At 35.1% G+C, this 16663-nt stretch overlaps 4 protein-coding genes across 5 annotated transcripts in view; 2 read left to right on the forward strand and 2 right to left on the reverse strand.

Moving 5' to 3' along the window:
* tp53bp2a (tumor protein p53 binding protein, 2a) overlaps positions 1 to 2681 on the reverse strand; it is a 44680-nt gene extending 41999 nt beyond the window's left edge. The window contains exons 1-4 of one of the 2 annotated variants that reach the window (XM_055169786.2): positions 2454 to 2681; positions 2182 to 2316; positions 1574 to 1788; positions 496 to 668 (exon numbers count right to left, since the gene is read on the reverse strand). In XM_055169786.2, the coding sequence (XP_055025761.2) occupies positions 496 to 668; positions 1574 to 1788; positions 2182 to 2316; positions 2454 to 2590 (660 nt within the window). In that variant the 5' untranslated portion in view covers positions 2591 to 2681. The remainder of the gene's footprint in view (positions 1 to 495; positions 669 to 1573; positions 1789 to 2181; positions 2317 to 2453) is intronic. The other variant, XM_055169785.2, reaches the window with a different exon arrangement.
* Positions 2682 to 6109: 3428 nt separating this feature from the next.
* On the forward strand, positions 6110 to 9946 carry LOC129416001 (glutathione S-transferase 3). Its single transcript, XM_055170216.2, has 6 exons — positions 6110 to 7005; positions 7094 to 7145; positions 7812 to 7944; positions 8066 to 8207; positions 9085 to 9210; positions 9370 to 9946. The coding sequence occupies exons 1-6, from the start codon at positions 6919 to 6921 to the stop codon at positions 9499 to 9501; spliced, it is 672 nt and encodes a 223-aa protein (XP_055026191.1). The 5' UTR covers positions 6110 to 6918; the 3' UTR covers positions 9502 to 9946.
* Positions 9947 to 10649: 703 nt separating this feature from the next.
* On the forward strand, positions 10650 to 14931 carry LOC129416000 (glutathione S-transferase 3). The gene is made up of 6 exons (XM_055170215.2): positions 10650 to 10844; positions 11010 to 11061; positions 13239 to 13371; positions 13468 to 13609; positions 13732 to 13857; positions 14715 to 14931. Exons 1-6 carry the CDS (start codon positions 10758 to 10760, stop codon positions 14844 to 14846), a joined length of 672 nt encoding a protein of 223 aa, XP_055026190.2. The 5' UTR covers positions 10650 to 10757; the 3' UTR covers positions 14847 to 14931.
* tmem14a (transmembrane protein 14A) lies at positions 13980 to 16250 on the reverse strand. Its single transcript, XM_055170218.2, has 5 exons — positions 16094 to 16250; positions 15921 to 16002; positions 15694 to 15795; positions 15491 to 15578; positions 13980 to 15327 (listed from the first exon to the last, which is right to left on the reverse strand). Exons 2-5 carry the CDS (start codon positions 15994 to 15996, stop codon positions 15294 to 15296), a joined length of 300 nt encoding a protein of 99 aa, XP_055026193.2. The 5' UTR covers positions 15997 to 16002; positions 16094 to 16250; the 3' UTR covers positions 13980 to 15293.
* Between the last annotated feature and the right edge of the window lie 413 nt (positions 16251 to 16663).

The raw sequence follows: 16663 nt of genomic DNA on the forward strand, positions 1-16663 counted from the left end.
TTTTCTAAATATCAATTAAGCGTCATTAATAATACAAATAATAATACAAATATTACAAAATGTCAGGCAATTATTAATGTGTCTTTAATCCCGCTCTGTAAACTCCCAAATAAAACAATTTTGGTTTCTTTCCACTTCCCTGGTTTCTCTTCTTTGCCGTCTTCCGTGTGTCATTGTCGTAAAATGAGGGCGTGGGGAGGCGGAGACTTGAATTTATATGGGCGTGTTATTCTAATGACAATCGTTTTCAGCCGCGGCATTTATGAAGGGCAGGTATTGCGTACACCTGAATTTCAGAGGTACGCACAGCTTCATAAATCAGGCGGTGAGAGGAGTGTAAGCATAATATTACGCCAACATATACGCCCGTTTCTACGCAAGAATGATAAATGAGGGCCAATATATCCAAACACCTTGTTAAAGTGGATTTTGCATAATAGGTGCCCTTTAAATAATAAAGGTTATAATACAAGTTCTGTTTTTATCAGCCAACACCTTATTGTGTGAGATTCCAGCAGAGCAGCGAAATCCAGTGTGCTCCTCCACTGCGCTCCTCATCTCTTCCACTAAAATAGCCCCCACTGCCAAATTCAGCTCTGCACAGTTAGCTTGAGGACAAGAGAGCAGAGAGTCCAGCCACTGCTTCAGTCCTCTGGCCCGCTCTTCATCTGTGCAAATACAAAGATTTTCAGGGTGAGCTCAGAAAACATTTGCATGTTACATTTGACATCCTTTAATCTTCCAATAAATAGAATTATTTTCAAATTAAAAAAAAAAAAAAAATTAAAGCTCACTAATAAACAGGTTTCAATAAATTTACATTTAATAATTTATGAACGTACAAATAATGGAGAATTTAGCGTTTTTCCTGAAGAGCAAACAACAAGCACAGTATACAAACGTATGTTTATAATAATATAATTATAAAACGAATATATAGGTTTCTTGATTATGACTGGTTAAGTTGTTGTAAAAAACTCCACAAACATACAGATGTGACCACATTTTACAACGTTTTGCTTCTGAAGAGCTGCATTGCTAGAAGATGAAGAATCATTTTATTTATTCAGGTGTGTTGTTGTTTTGGGCACCTGCATGATTATTTGTGTGGTAATGTTCATTGCTGTGCTGATTTTGCAATGACACACTCATTAAGCAACAGAAAAATTAAAGTGGACTGAAATCATCCCACAATATTGACAACATTGCTTCATTTTATACTGACAACCCTTTAAACATGAAAATTAAACATGTTTTTTTTTGGTGGAAAAATTGTAGTAACCATGTATTTGGTGTATTGATGACTATTAGCAAAATTACGGTTTTACTACGTAACCATGATTTTTGGTTTTAAATGTAGTAAAACCATGGCTTATTTTCCTAGGAGATCCTAATCTTTAAATTTTACACCCCAGTATTCTCTGAAGCGCTATTCAATAATATGTAAAAAAAATACATGGTACATGATTGATGATCGAATGCGCATGGTATTATTATCTGATACAAACACTATCTGTACTATCATACTAGCTACAGTATTCTTCTCTAAGGGATTTGCTGTTTAAACATATACCTTTATCTAGCGCTGCATGTGTCTCCTGGTTTTGTGGAAAGCCTTGTACGTAGGTGCTTTTCAGATGATGGGGTTTAATCTCCAAGGCAGTCATATCCTTAATCCTCTGCTGAACACTTGCAGTGAGGTCCATGTACGCCTCATCAATACTCGCTCTCTCAATGACCGCAAAGCGTGACATCACCTCGATCACCTCCACACTGGCCTCCCTATAACTGATAAACAAAATCCAGTCAAACACCTAATAACACTTCATTTTATTACAGATACAGCTGCAATCCATAAAGCTTGAAGGTTGCACATGCACGAGTACTTGTAAAAAAATGCTTATACTGTCTCAAAAACTGGTTGCAAAATATGACTATTTGTGGCACTTTTGCATAGTACCCCATGGGTCGGGTCAGCTCACATTTGTTTTTTTTCCACCGAGTACAGAACGTAGTACCTGATACTTTTTTAGTTCCACCTCGGTTGAGGTTACAAGTGCGCTGAGGTGATACTAAAATGTGACATGAAAACAGTGTAGATTCTGCCTTTCTCGTTGACTCTTGTAAATTACAATGTATCCTTTGTTACCACAGAGAGATAAAAGAGGAAGGGGCACGTACTGGGTAAGATCAGCCTTGCCATGTGACTCTCTGACCCGTGCCACTTGCAGATCAGGGCACAGCTTCTTGGCATCATCCGCCCACATGTTCCTGGTGACTCCATATGCCCTGGCTTCATAACTCACTGCAATAATACTGACAACACAACACATTTTAAACTAATTTCATTCATAGCAGCAATATCCAGATACAGACACGGTCTTTAGCAAAAAACGATTGGCTTTAATAATTTTGTGCCTTTCTTAAAATAAAAATGAAACAGCATTTCTCACCCCCCTCCTTTCCATGTTTTGTATTGCGCTACAACGCAGGGTTTGTTCTTTAGTTCGGGATTAATTCTCTGCTCCACTTGCACATAAAAGCAATCCATGTCCACCAGCGCGACCACCCTCTCCTTTCCAAAATCCATAACTACAAAATAAACACCGCACTGAAGAAAACAACAGAGATGCTATGCTACTTCCGCGGGCTGTAGGGCGCAAAGTCTTCTTTTATAAGAAATGTTGTTTTGAAATCTGTCTGTGCAGACTGACATCTGCTGGACTATTTCTTTTTTTCGTTTAATGGCGAATAGAAGGTATGCATTGACGTCACTTTTCCACGTGACCACGCTAGAGCTCGCCCTGTTGAGTGGCAAACGTGCAACAAAATGGCTGGTTTTCATAGGGGCTGCTTAGAAAATGCCAGTAAAACTAACCATTATCAACTTAAATTAAATTTAGTTGGACTTGATAGCAGATGTGGACAATAATTAGTTACATTAGTTACATATTCCAAGCATCTGTGCTTTATTAGGATGTTTGTATTGGGAAAAAAAACTCTTCACTACATTCTAATTACATTTAAATTGTGTAGTTTTACTTGAGTAAAAGTATGTAATGTACTTAAATATTAAATGTAAAACAAACACGTGTATTTATGAAATGTAACAGTCTATCGCACAACAGCTTTTTCCTATTTCAACGTGTTTTCGCCGATGTCACGCTGTACTCAAATGCTGCCGCTGTGTCTTTTGCCACTCAGTGGGCGTAACCGCAGTCCCTCTCCCCGACGGTGATGTCATATGCATACCCTCTATTGCAACCATAACTTATCAGGTGCATACCGCCACCTACTGTATCGGAGTATGCAGCATGATCTATTTTATATTTAATACTTTTTATTTTTATTAAAAAAATAACCAAAATCGTATCATACATCCCTATATTCTTCAAATATTCCCCAACAGCGTCCTGAGTATTTTTAACCCCTTCTCTCATTATCTGCTGGACTGAAAAAACAATTGCTCTCTATCAGATCGGTTTTCGACTTCATGCTGCAAATTGATCATAAAGAATCTTTTGGGTTTAGTAGGGGGGTAGCCCAATAATATGTCTGCAAAGTACTGGTTTGATTCATAAAGTATAGATTGACTATTACTATAAGAGCTTGGTGGGTATTACTCAACTAACAATTTTTGGTTCCCAGAACGTTCCCAGAACATATACCCTAACGTTCACTGCTGGTTCCCCAGGAAAGTTTTCTTGACGTCAATAGAACGTTCCCTCTAGGTTTTGAGAACGTCCCAACGTTGCGCTAACAGTCCCCTAACATTGTGCTAACGTTCCCCTAACCTCTATATTGTTATATGCCTTTATGCAAATAATCAGACTAAAATTGCTAAATGAAAGTATATGGACAAAGAATATGAATCTTTCACCTCTACAGCCCAAAAATATAATATAAACAGTTTGGATGTCATAATTTCCTGTGCATGTACGCTAGCACAAAGTAACAATGAATTAATGAATTAATGGCTAACATTCTGTTTTAAGTAGATTACTTTACTAGTTTGCAGTGCTGTTGAGTAATAAATGCCTGAGTCATAATGTTGAAAGGTTATTAAATGCACATCATAAAATGACTATTGAATATTTTGTCTTGCCTTTTTACATTAAAACATGTTGGTTTAGGAACACGCCTTCTTCATGGTGACCAGTTCAAACTCTTATAATTATTATTTGTGAAATAAAGTTTCATTTTTTTTCATTACTATTCATTCGGTTATCGTTCCTTCCCTCATACCAATATGCATTTCTGCTCGGAAAAAAAAATAAAGTGCATGTAGCCTAATCGATAAATTTGGATTTATACATTGCACAGCATACAAATTTGAGGTAGTTTAATAAGAAATAATTGACGATGTGCCGTTGAATTATAAGAAAATAATGCACACCCAGTTACACCACATTATTTTAAATGATACCACGGGTCTGTTGAATGCTTTATTCTGATTGGCTGAGAAGTGTTCTATGGGTGTTGATTATTTTTCAGTAAACCGCACACCTAACTTGTCAAATGTCTTAAAAATAGGCAACAGAGCAATGTTTGTGGTAATCGTGGTATAAGCAGAATAATTGACTCCGGTCCTTTGAATTATTTGAAAATAATGCACACGCGCGGTCGTGTCATGTTGCATTAACCACCTTGGGTGTGCATTATTTTCTTATAGCTCTTATAATTCAACGGCCCGTCGTCAATTATTCCTTACATAATTGAAAGGCCCGGAGTCAATTATTCCACTTATAGTTACCCCAAACATTGCTGTGGTGCCTATTTTTAAGACATTTTAAAGGTTAGGTGTGCGGTCTACAGAAAAATAATCAATTCAACACCCATGCCATGGAACATTTTTCAACCAATCAGAATAAAGCATTCAACAGGCCCATGGTACACTGAAAAAGTTATTCATTGAATTTAATCAAATTTTTAAGGTTATTTATTTAATTATGTAAGCTACATTTAAACAAAAAAGATTGGTAAAGTAAAATAAAATATAAAACTTTTGTTTAAATGTAGCTTAAATAAATTGATTGCAACCACTTACCTTAAAAAAAATTGATTAAATTCAATGAATCATTTTTTTTCAGTGCATAATGTGCTTTCTGTATAATAACTTTGATTTATATTTTATATTTGCTGAACAGTTCAAATACATTGAAATATACATTTTATTTATGAATGTTTGAATAATAATGTTTCGTAAACTACTGGTTCATCTGTAACTTTTGTTGGTAACTGTTTTATCAAATATATAAGTATTATGAAGTGTTCAGTAAAAATTGTTTGCTGTTGCTGCAGTTGTTTAAGTTGCTGAAATTGCCCGAAGTGTATCAATAGTGTAAATAATGTATCTAATATTGTATTCAGTTTGTAAATTCGCTGAAAAGAGAAAAGATATTTTTCCCCAAAAGAAAGGCAGACTGCCACGTGCAGCGCCTCATTTGGATGTGTTTGAAGTCTTGGAGCTCGACTTCCCTACGTTTCTCCTACAAATGGGCCTTGAGCTTGTTTGGAGGTTCTAGCAGGGGAGCGCAGCTACTTCTATACCAACGATGCTCGTCCGCCGGGGGAACTCGTCCTCTTCTACCGAGCGCAGAGCTTCGGGAGGGACACACATGGAGCGGTGAGGGAGGAAGGGGACACCCGCCTAGCCAGCCAGATCAGCCGAATCAACCCTAGCGATCAATGGGGTGACAGATGTCGCAGCCAGATCGCCCTCACATCCGGGAAGGCTAGTTGGGTCACGGGCAATATATAAGGCAGTAAGTCGGATGGGTTTACTTTGACGGTAGTTTCACGAGCTGTATTGATTGCTAATTTTGTATTCATGTAATTTAACATAGAAATGAACCCAAACTATGAACGCGAATGTTATTTAAGTAATAAACAGTCGTTTAAAATAAGGGTTTGAATCAGAAGACAGTGGCTATTTCCCAGAATGCTTAGCCACTATGCAAATATACAGTGCTACTATTGGTTTAAAGTAAACCGGAAAGCCATCGAAACTCGTCACGATTACGCAGCATTTTAACCAATGCAATGCGTGTTTGCTGGCTGCACTTTAGCCAAGATAAGCAGCGTTTGAAAATCTTTTGTCTTGCCAAGAAAACACTGTTTCAGCATGACTTTGTATCAACGTGGTTCGGCAAGTTTTTAATTGCAAGTTCTGTATTGTTTAGTGACCACAGTTAACGTGTTTAGGATTAAAATGTAAGATTAAGATTTCCCCTATTAGAAAAAGAAAAGGGGAAATTCAAGTATCTTTGCGTCGAGGGAGTGAAAGAGGATTCACATAAATGTGAAATTTAGGCACGTTCTGTTCTGTTTTTAGACAATTGCATGGCTGTATTAGTAAATTAAAGTTAGACTTGTGAATGGAGAGAGAAAATCAATGCAATACTAAGCAAGCACCCAGCACTGGCTTTACCATCGTACAATGATGCGGAATTGTATGATAAATCTGTATAATATGGCATGTACATTAATATAGGTGACACATGTCTTTTCATAATGAAGTGGCAAAATAATATTTTCATTAGTCATTGATAAGTGCATCTTTCATCATCATGACCCAGCATTTTTTTTTTTACATACATTTGCTTTGCAAACACCAATAGAAAACTTCTCAAAACCGATTATCTACAATTACATGCAGTTTCTTTATTATTGTTTTGTGTTGCAGATGCAAAAAAGTTGAATCATTTTATTTAATTTTAGCGGTAGGGTAAAAGTTAACATATAGAAATGTAAGTGTTGTCGAGGGGGCGTGTGTCATTTTGTCCCTGACGGTGTCCCACGCCCAAAAACTCAAATATAAGACGGGTACAGAAATCCTGTAATAGCACTGATTTACGAGATCACTGAAGGGCTGTTGAGTTACTGTTGAGTTGTGGTGGACTGATTTACTTTGTGAAAATGTCTGGAAAGATTGTGTTGTATTACTTTAATGGAAGAGGAAAAATGGAGTCAGTCCGATGGCTCTTGGCTACAGCTGGAGTTGAGGTTTGTTGCTTAAGGTCCAATTTATTTATGCACATAATATGCAATTATACAGGCTTTAAATACATGTGTGTTTTTTGTGTTTTTACAGTTTGAGGAGGTGTTAATAACCAAAAAGGAAGATTATGATAAGCTGGTCAATGGTACGTCTTACCTCTTATGAATCATGAATCTATCTAAATAACACAATTCACCTGTTTAGTTTGTGGTGTTGTTTTATAAAACTTGTTTGACATTTGTTTAGTTTTTTAAGTGTACACATGATTTTGTGAGCCAAACGTAACACATATGCAATTTGACTTTCTGGCTGAAGTGAGATTTTTTTGGGAGGGTAAAATTGTAAAATTTGTAAATTATTTTTAAATGCTACGGTAAAGCGGCTTTAGATGAAGTGGGCATACATAGGTTGGTTTACTTCCGGGTACTCTGGTTTTCTTCCACAGTCCAAAGGCATCCAGTTTAGATAAACTGGAGTCAAATTGCCCCTCCCACAATGTATGTATAGATTAACTGTGTAATTGGTTTTCTCCATGAATATTATCATAGATGCTGGAATAACATTAAGAATAAATAAATAGCCTAATTAAGATGGTTATCATCTTTATTTAAATAATTTGCAGGTACTTTGGTCTTTACTTACAATTTAGATGTTACATCTCATATAATATTTGATTTTGAGGTGTAACATTTAAGTGCGTTCTGTTTTTTTTTTGAATATACAAATATTGTTATATGAACATTTAATTTTTTGGTGCTGTGTGTTTATTTATTTATTATTAAAGCTTGCCATGTTTCTGTGTTTTTTCTAGATGGAGCCCTGATGTTTCAGCAGGTGCCTTTGGTTGAAATAGATGGAATGCAGCTTGTGCAGACAAAAGCGATCTTAAACTACATTGCTGGAAAATACAACCTCTATGGAAAGGACCTTAAAGAGCGGGCAATGTAAGTATCAATGAGTTTTTAGACACTTTCAATTGTTAAAACAAATTCAAGTGTTTTCAATTAAATGTTCTTAAGTAAAATTACATCATATATAATTGAAGACGGTTGTCTTGTCCTGCAGGATTGACATGTACGTTGAAGGAATCACTGAGGTAGGAGATATGATTTCATCGCTGCCTTTCTTACCACCTGACAACAAGAAGAACCAGCTGGACAAAATAGAGAGCAAAGCAAAAGAGCGTTTGCTTACATTGTTTGAAAAGGTACTTATAGTAGCTCAAAAACATTTAAGCCAAATGATCCTTTACATTTCTGTTTTAAATATATTTACAGTTTGAAATCATGCATTTGTCATCCATCAAATTGACCAAATTCATAGTCTCAGTAAAATGATAGACCACAAAACCTTGAGTGGCATGGGTAGCCTATATTTATAGACAAAAATACATTGTATTTTTTGCATGCTCAGATTCCAGATTTTCAAGAGATTTTATCTCAAACAAATATTGTCCTGTCCTGATAAACCATACATCAATGAAAGCTTATTTATTCAGTTTATTGATGATACATTTAAAAAAAAATTTTTTGACTGATTTTGTGGTCCAGGGTCACATACGGTTTCAGCAGTAACAACATAAACAAGCGACTGTCGCGGTCCGCACGTAATATCCGGTAAACTCCGCTAAGAATAAAAAACAACAAAGTACTTTAAACGTAGTTTATTTATTTAACAAGCAAAAAAACAACACATAGATTATAGGAAACCAAAACATTTGTTATTTTCGACGAGGCATTTGTTCAAGAGATCAGTTTAGCAACTAGTCAGACCATTAAAAAAACGAAACCGGAAGTAAGGTTCGGATCCAGACGTGCATCACGTGCGTCCGATTTAACCGTCTATACATACAGTTATAATAGAGTACAATCTTTTTTATGAGGACAATACAGTTTGCAATATTACCTTGTTTTATATTTCATTAAAAATGATCCTGTTTTCTGTATTTTTCTTTCTCTCATGTAAAGCTGCTTTAAAACAATATGTATAGCATTGTAAATAAGGGCTCTATATATACACATTTGAATAAAATTTGAATGAATTATGTTTGTGTTCCTGGTGTAACGTTTGTGATATTTTTGTAGGTTCTTGCAAACAGTCAGTTCCTTGTTGGAAACCAGTTAAGCCGTGCAGATGTTCTTCTCCTTGAGGTCACTCTAATGCTGCAAGAATCTTTCCCTACAATACTTTCATCCTATCCCAAAATCCAGGTGCTTTATTCTGACATCATTTACACCAGTAAACACACACATACAGATTACAGAAACACATATTTTACATATTATGTACATATATTTTATACTCTAAAATAATACAATGTCATTTGTCTTTGCTAGGATTTTGGATAACTTGTAATTTTCTTTTTTTAGGAATTCCAGGGCAGAATAAAGGCCTTACCCACAATCAACAAGTTCCTCCAGCCTGGCAGTGCAAGAAAGCCCCCACCTGATGAGGTCTATGTGAAAACTGTCATGGAGGTGTTGGCGCACCTTTTTAAGTAGGAGGTCCATAAAAACATTACAATTCATGGACTAATATGAAATTAAAAAATAAATTCTATTAATCATTATTGAACCTTTTATACATTCATCTCAGTGTTGCCTTAAATCTGTAGATATATGCAGTTACAACTTGTATTTTGCGTACAGCGTAAATTGTGCAATAGCTTTAACAGGTTGTAATCTTTCAGTGTTTTATTTGATAAAAATGCTAGGAAGATTAAGTTACTTGTGTCCATAAATGCACTAAAACATTTTGTCATACATCAACTAATCCACCAGGACAAATACATCTGGAATATACATGTATCGTTTACAATAATAATACTGTAAAATGCAACTACTGTGTAAACTGTTTAGACTGTTCATATTTTCAGAATAGTCCAAATGTGGTCCATCCGCTTGTAAATCAGGAAGCTGAAGTTAATTAAAATCCTTGTACACAAAACCATCAGCATCAGTCAATGACTACTAAAGCATGCAACAAATTACAGTGATGCATTGACAAACAAGTCAGCATCTGCACTAGAAATATGATGTTGAAAGTTAATTTTTATGCATGAATTTTATTTCAATTTTTGTGGTCAACCTAATACAGAGTCTTGTTTTTTTTGTGTGGTTTATTGGTACATGTTATATTAAATTGATATACCATAAAAAACTTTTATCAAAGTGTATCGGTCTACAACGGTTTCTTTTAAAAGCTTAAAATCTCACCAACCCGTTGCGATCATTCTGGTGTTTTTACCATTACGGTCAATTTTATCAGATTTTTTTTTATCAGGAACATAAAGTAAAAGCAAGTTTGTTTATAAATCATCAAGTATAAAAATATTGGGAAGACATTTATGCCTGGTCATGGCAAACCCATTAGCCATTATCTTTATTAGTCATTAAACTGTGGCCTCATTTCATTATCATGGCTCAAATTATTTTTTAAATGCGCAAAAACTTTTTATTTAAGTTTAACAACTCAAATAAACTGCTTTAAACGAAATGCTGATTTATGTATTATTCATTTTTGTTGCAGTAAATACACGGGTTATTTTTGGATAGATTTGGTTGTAGGGAAAATGTGTCAGATTCACGCAGAAACAAATGTTACTTGGGGCGTTTCTGTACTTTGTCCCAGACAATTCTATGTATTACGTAACAGCCAGAAGCTGCAATATAAGATAGCCAACGTCAGCACACATAAACAAGATCTCCCAAGGGGCTTTTTGTTACGCTGTACCGAGAAGTGGTAGTACTTTGTGAAAATGTCTGGAAAAATTGTGCTGTATTACTTCAATGGAAGAGGGAAAATGGAGTCAATTCGCTGGCTTTTGGCTGCAGCTGGAGCTGAGGTTTGTTCAATAAAATGTAGAAGTGAATGAACTTGTTTTTATGTTTTACGTGTTTGTGTAATCTACACAATGACAACTGCTGTGTATACGCAAACAAACTGCTTGTTGATGTTTGTGGATATTCTTCCCTCATGACTTATCGAATGAATGCTGTGTTGTTTACAGTTTGAGGAGGTGTTTCTCACCAAAAGGGAGCAGTATGAAAAGCTGATCAGTGGTACGTCTGCGTCGAACAACACAATTCATTCACCCTAGGCCCTAGGGTGAACAACGTCGTAACTCTCTGCTGAAACACCGTAATACGATGCATAGTTGGAGAAACTATCTATTTCCCGAAAACATAATAGTAACTTTGTCGCACATTCGTCGTTTGAACCATGTTCGACAAGTTGATGATGTCACGTGGCAGGTGGAGTACTCATTTGTTTAAATCGATTTAATGTCAGATTGCTGTAGATTTTGTTACCGTGATTTAGTTCTTTGTTGTTTAATTTCAGGATATATTTCCTTCAAGTGCAAGTTCCCTCTTACGTCACTTCTCCCAGGGATTCCCCAGGGTCTTAAAGCTCGTATGGCTGCGCACATGCAGTTTTTCAAAAGACGTATATTGGACTTTGTATATATTTGGAATGATGGATATAGCATGCACTGCACGTTGCTTGTTATTTTGTTCAAAGTCATGATCAATGCCAGTGCCAGACCTTTTGCGTGTTTGCAAACAGAGATGACGTATTTTGTGGGCGGATCCCAACTGGTGGCAGAAAGTGACAGCTCTTCAGTAGCGGTGTAAATGTGTTAAAATAAATAGTTTATAAAACTATTATGTTTACATACAAATTAATATGCCTGTTTAATAACATTTTACATAATGTGTCTGTGTGTGTACTATATTTGTATGTATTACATACTTAATATTTAAGTATATATTTATAACACTAATATGCTATTTTAAACCTAAAAATCTTGACAAACTATATAGATCACCGGAAAGCTATCAGAATGAAGTTTTCATATTTCAAGGTCATCATGATAGAAATAATTTAGTGACAGTTTTTTGTTTCATGACCCCCCCCCAATAGGAATGCATATTAGCGTATTTTCAGGACTATAAGGTGCTCCGGAGTTTAAGTCGCATTAGTCCCATCAGTCAAAAATGTGTTTTGAAGAGGAAAAAACATATATAAGTCGCACTGAAATATACGTTGCATTTATTTAGAAAATGATTTCACAAATTTCCCAAGAACAGACACTTAATCAGGCAAGTTCAACTAAACAATGGCACACAAAACAGCAGGCTGAAGAGGTGTCCTTACATGTTAACGTAACCATTATTCACCGAACACAATAGCATATTGAACATACGTGGGAGGCTGAATAGGCTAAATTAACACGACAAGTCAAATCAAGTTCAAAAAAGTCAAGAAGTCATTCCACATCACTGAATCCATTGAATTACATAAATACAGGAGCAGCACAGAGTGGACTGTAGACGGTAATGCTTTATCTTGGTTCATATTCATTAATTTTGACATATAGTCAGAATAATATGGTAATTATTATTTATTCATCACACTATATCCTATTATAAATCTTCAAAAATGTTGACAAACTTTGTATCATTGGAGAATGTAGTTTTCATATTTCAAAACCTTTTAGCAGTATTAATAACAATGCAGTGACAGTAATTTATTAATTTGTGACACGAGTATCCTGCAAACCGTTGACACCTAGTGGCCGTTGTTGGTAAAACCACTAAAAGTATGATACAAACCTAATTTTTTGTGATTTTAACTTGAAATTTGGATCACAACTACTAAAGACTTGTGGCTTTATGTTTACATTATTACTTTTGTGAAACATTTACATTTTTATAATTTTATATAAAATTATTATGTTATTACATTATTTTTATTTATCAAAATAAATTTCAACTGCTATAACATTTTGTTATTTTTCACCTCCAGACACTTCTGTGAAAAACCTTAAATTGTCTTCTTTAAAACAAGACCAAGATTAGACCAAAAAAGGTGTACATCAGTTTCACCACCCCACTCAAAAGGGATTTGTGCCAGTTAAGGGGTTCAAATATAAACAGTGATAGAGAGAAAAGGTTTAAAAAGTGAAAATATAACCTTATTTACACAAAATTTGTGCTTTAGACAATTTCTTGGCCGCCATTTAATTTTTCAGAACTTGACCACAATTCACATTCCCAGCGCACCCCCACGCATAGAATTGTGGGACAAGAAAATAAACCAAAACATTGAATTTGGATGTGCTTTGATGCCTTCAAATGCTGCCTTCAAATTTGGGACATACTAATTCTTTTTTAATCAGAAGCAGAAAAAATCAGGTAATTGAGAATAATATTCTGAGTTCTGTGTTTTTTTCTAGATGGAGCCCTGATGTTTCAGCAGGTGCCTTTGGTTGAAATGGATGGAATGCAGCTTGTGCAGTCAAAGGCGATCTTAAACTACATTGCTGGAAAATACAACCTCTATGGAAAGGACCTCAAAGAGCGGGCAATGTAGATAACAATGAGATGCTTATTTAACTTGATTTAAAAAATGATTACATTACAGCCTTTCAGTCTCACTGAACACATCTTTGTTTTGTCTTGCAGGATTGACATGTACGTTGAAGGAATTAGTGACATAATGGATATGTTTCTAGTGGTGTTTTTTGTAGCACCTGATGCCAAGCAGAAACAGCTGGATAACATAGAGAGCAAGGCAAAAGGCCGCTTGCTTCCAGTCTTTGAAAAGGTACTAGTTGCTCAAAGACCCTTAAGCTATAAACTATTCTTAATATTTCCTGCTTTAAATATATTTAAATCATGCAAATATAGTTTGTGTTCCTGCTGTAACTCTTTTTGGTATTTTTGTAGGCTCTTGCCAACAGTCAGTTCCTTGTTGGAAACCAGTTAAGCCGTGCCGATGTTCTTCTCCTTGAGATCACTTTGATGTTGCAGGAATTTTTCCCTACAATACTTTCCTCCTTTCCCAAAATCCAGGTGCTCTATTCTGAGATAATTCACACCAATAAAACTTTACACCCGAAATGCCATTTTTACATTTAAACATTTATCAGACGATTATATCCAAAGCGACTTAGAAAAACAATACAGCGGTATAATGAAAGTCAAGTCAAGATTTATTTATATAGCACAACTGTTGTTGATCCAAAGTGCTTTACAGTAAATCAAAAATTAAAATAGTAAAGGTAGGAAAATAAAAATGAAGATAAAAACAAATATCAAAATCAATTAATCAAGCAAGTTATATCTAAATATATAACATAAAAACACCAACAATGAAAGCAGAAGTACTATACCAAGTAAATTCAGTTAGTTTATTAGTCAAACATTTCTAAAGCCAGGCTTCCACTGGATGTTCCCGAATTTTTCCTATTTTCCGACAGAAAATCGAGTCTATAGGAAGTCGTGTGTGACATTTACAAATAAAATCTCCCGATCCGTCTGCCCTGATCATATCAAACGTTTTTGGTTTTTAGGATTTTAAATCAGCATGATTATGCCAATACTTTCACAGTAGCCAATGAAAAACGAAGGTGAATAATAACCTTTTAAAAAGTGCCTACGAAAAAAGCTCCTGTACGTGTCCGTAGACAAGAAAGACAGAAAAGCAGCTTATTTAAGACACAACATGAAGCACTCCCTCTGGCATGATAATTTTAATAATATCTTAAATCTTGTAATCAGTGTGAGCATATTTGAGAGAGGAAAATCTGAAGATTCTTCTTGCAATGTGGTGCAACCAGATTTTATTATCGTCCAGGATAAAAAAAAAATCAATGATGCTTTAGTCAACATTATGATCGTTTTAAATAACCTGCAATTTTCTTTTTCAGGAATTCCAGGGCAGAATAAAGGCCTTACCAAATATAAGCAAGTTCCTCCAGCCTGGCAGTGCAAGAAAGCCCATACCTGATGAGGTCTATGTGAAAACTGTCATGGAGGTGTTAAGTCACCTTTTTAAATAGGAGACACATAAACGAAACATGCCAATTCATGAGCCAGATTAAACATGAATTCTGTTAATCATTAAAGAACATTTTTATACATTCACATCTGCGTGTTGTCTTAAATCTGTAGATATGGAATGACGGTGTAAAGTGTACTTTCTCATTTTGCTTTCAATTCATATGCAGAAGACAATAGCTCCTATATTTTATAGTCGTTCTGTGATTTATTTAATAAAAATGCCAGTGAGATAAAGTTATTTCGTCCATAAATGCACTTTAATATTAATAAGCTTAGTGTCATATTAACATATTAAACTAAAGCACTAAAAGGACGAATACATTTGGAATGTACAAGATTATGTACACAATCACAATAGTGTAAATTGCAACTACTGCATAAACATTGTTTATTGCGTAAACATCATTTTGTCCAAATGGTCCCAATGTGGTCTGTCCATGTCACTCTTAAAGGACCAAAAGACGAAAAACCATCAGGAGGCTGAAAAAACCCACATTAGGTTTAAACAGACAACCATCAGCAGGTAAAATGTCAATATTGTTGCAGGGCATGCAGCAAATCACAGTAATATATTGACAAACAGGTCATGGTGTGCTTTTTTAATTCAACAAAATGTCATGGTGTGCACAAGACACATATTTACCTTAACGCTGTCATAATGCCTGCAGGCATTAATTTTCCAGATTTCCTGAATCTCATTCCCATCACAACAGCCAGTGCACCAGAAGCAGCTATAGTTAAAAAGTAGAAAGAAGTTTTCTTGAAACTTGAAATCGTGCTTAAAGTTTAAAACGGATAAAACAATTAATAAAATAATGATTAAGTTATGTCTCATTGTGTACTCACTTAAAGAAGTCCAGTAATCATAGGGGTCATAAGTAATTTTATATGCACCATACGCAGACCAGATTCCAAAGAACAGTCCAGCAATTAATGACATCACACTTCCTGTTAAAAAATAACAGAAATACTGAAACAGCTCCTCCAGTCACTTACAGGACAGTACAGTGTGGTACCATGGCACACGGATGACATCAGAAAAGTGCATAAAAACAAAAACATCTTGATCATACCTTTTCTTTTATATCCCACAAAGCCTCCCAGCGCAATCGCTGCAGCGTATGCAAATCCCAGCCAGTCCACTGCCATTGCGAACTATAAACATTCACATGCGCGCAGTGTTCAATATAAACACAAACATTTACATTCAACAACACGTAACACACTTCAATAACAACAGCATTACCAGAAGCGCGAGTGAACTGAGGTGATATTCAAACAAATCGAGCACAACTTGTACAGAAATGCAGGTAAAACTGACGAGTCGTTGAATTACCAGCAATAATCTTATCTAACTATGGTAAATTCATAACTAGGAACTTACGTCACGATGACGCGAAAAACAGGAAGTGACTTTTTAAAAATGTATTTATTTATGTTACAACAGAAAATAACACAGAGGACAGGCAAGAAATAGAAAACTATCTTATTTAAACAATAATACTTTTTTAAGTGATACAAATAGTAAACTTAAATGAGAAGAAATAAACTTTACAGTTACGCTTAAATTTAAAATTGTCTTGCTTTGTGAATGTGATCATCATACACATACAATTTAAGGAATCATCTAGCTCCTTATTGTCAAAAACATCAGAAGTAATATTTAATAAAAGAACAGAGACTCTTTCTTAAGAACATAATTGAGATGGGTTAAATTTGGTTAGATTTATTTATGGGTATTGATCAATCATTTTTAAATAAAGTCTGAAACATTCAAACTTGAGTATGACTATAATAAAATTTCCTACTGGTGTGT

Source organism: Misgurnus anguillicaudatus, chromosome 11 (genome assembly GCF_027580225.2).
Source record: "Misgurnus anguillicaudatus chromosome 11, ASM2758022v2, whole genome shotgun sequence".
NCBI classification, from domain to species: Eukaryota; Metazoa; Chordata; class Actinopteri; order Cypriniformes; family Cobitidae; genus Misgurnus; species Misgurnus anguillicaudatus.

Bases quoted from the DNA above. Each gene is read 5' to 3' on its own strand.
- tmem14a (XM_055170218.2), bottom strand. From the start codon at position 15,996: ATGGCAGTGGACTGGCTGGGATTTGCATACGCTGCAGCGATTGCGCTG. The intron at 15,796-15,920 runs GTATGATCAAGA...ATTTTTTAACAG, and splicing joins TGTGGGATATAAAAGAAAAG to GAAGTGTGATGTCATTAATT. The intron at 15,579-15,693 runs GTGAGTACACAA...TTTTAACTATAG, and splicing joins TGATTACTGGACTTCTTTAA to CTGCTTCTGGTGCACTGGCT.
- LOC129416000 (XM_055170215.2), top strand. From the start codon at position 10,758: ATGTCTGGAAAAATTGTGCTGTATTACTTCAATGGAAGAGGGAAAATG. The intron at 11,062-13,238 runs GTACGTCTGCGT...GTTTTTTTCTAG, and splicing joins GTATGAAAAGCTGATCAGTG to ATGGAGCCCTGATGTTTCAG. The intron at 13,858-14,714 runs GTGCTCTATTCT...TTTCTTTTTCAG, and splicing joins CCTCCTTTCCCAAAATCCAG to GAATTCCAGGGCAGAATAAA.
- LOC129416001 (XM_055170216.2), top strand. From the start codon at position 6,919: ATGTCTGGAAAGATTGTGTTGTATTACTTTAATGGAAGAGGAAAAATG. The intron at 7,006-7,093 runs GTTTGTTGCTTA...GTGTTTTTACAG, and splicing joins TGGCTACAGCTGGAGTTGAG to TTTGAGGAGGTGTTAATAAC. The intron at 7,146-7,811 runs GTACGTCTTACC...TGTTTTTTCTAG, and splicing joins TTATGATAAGCTGGTCAATG to ATGGAGCCCTGATGTTTCAG.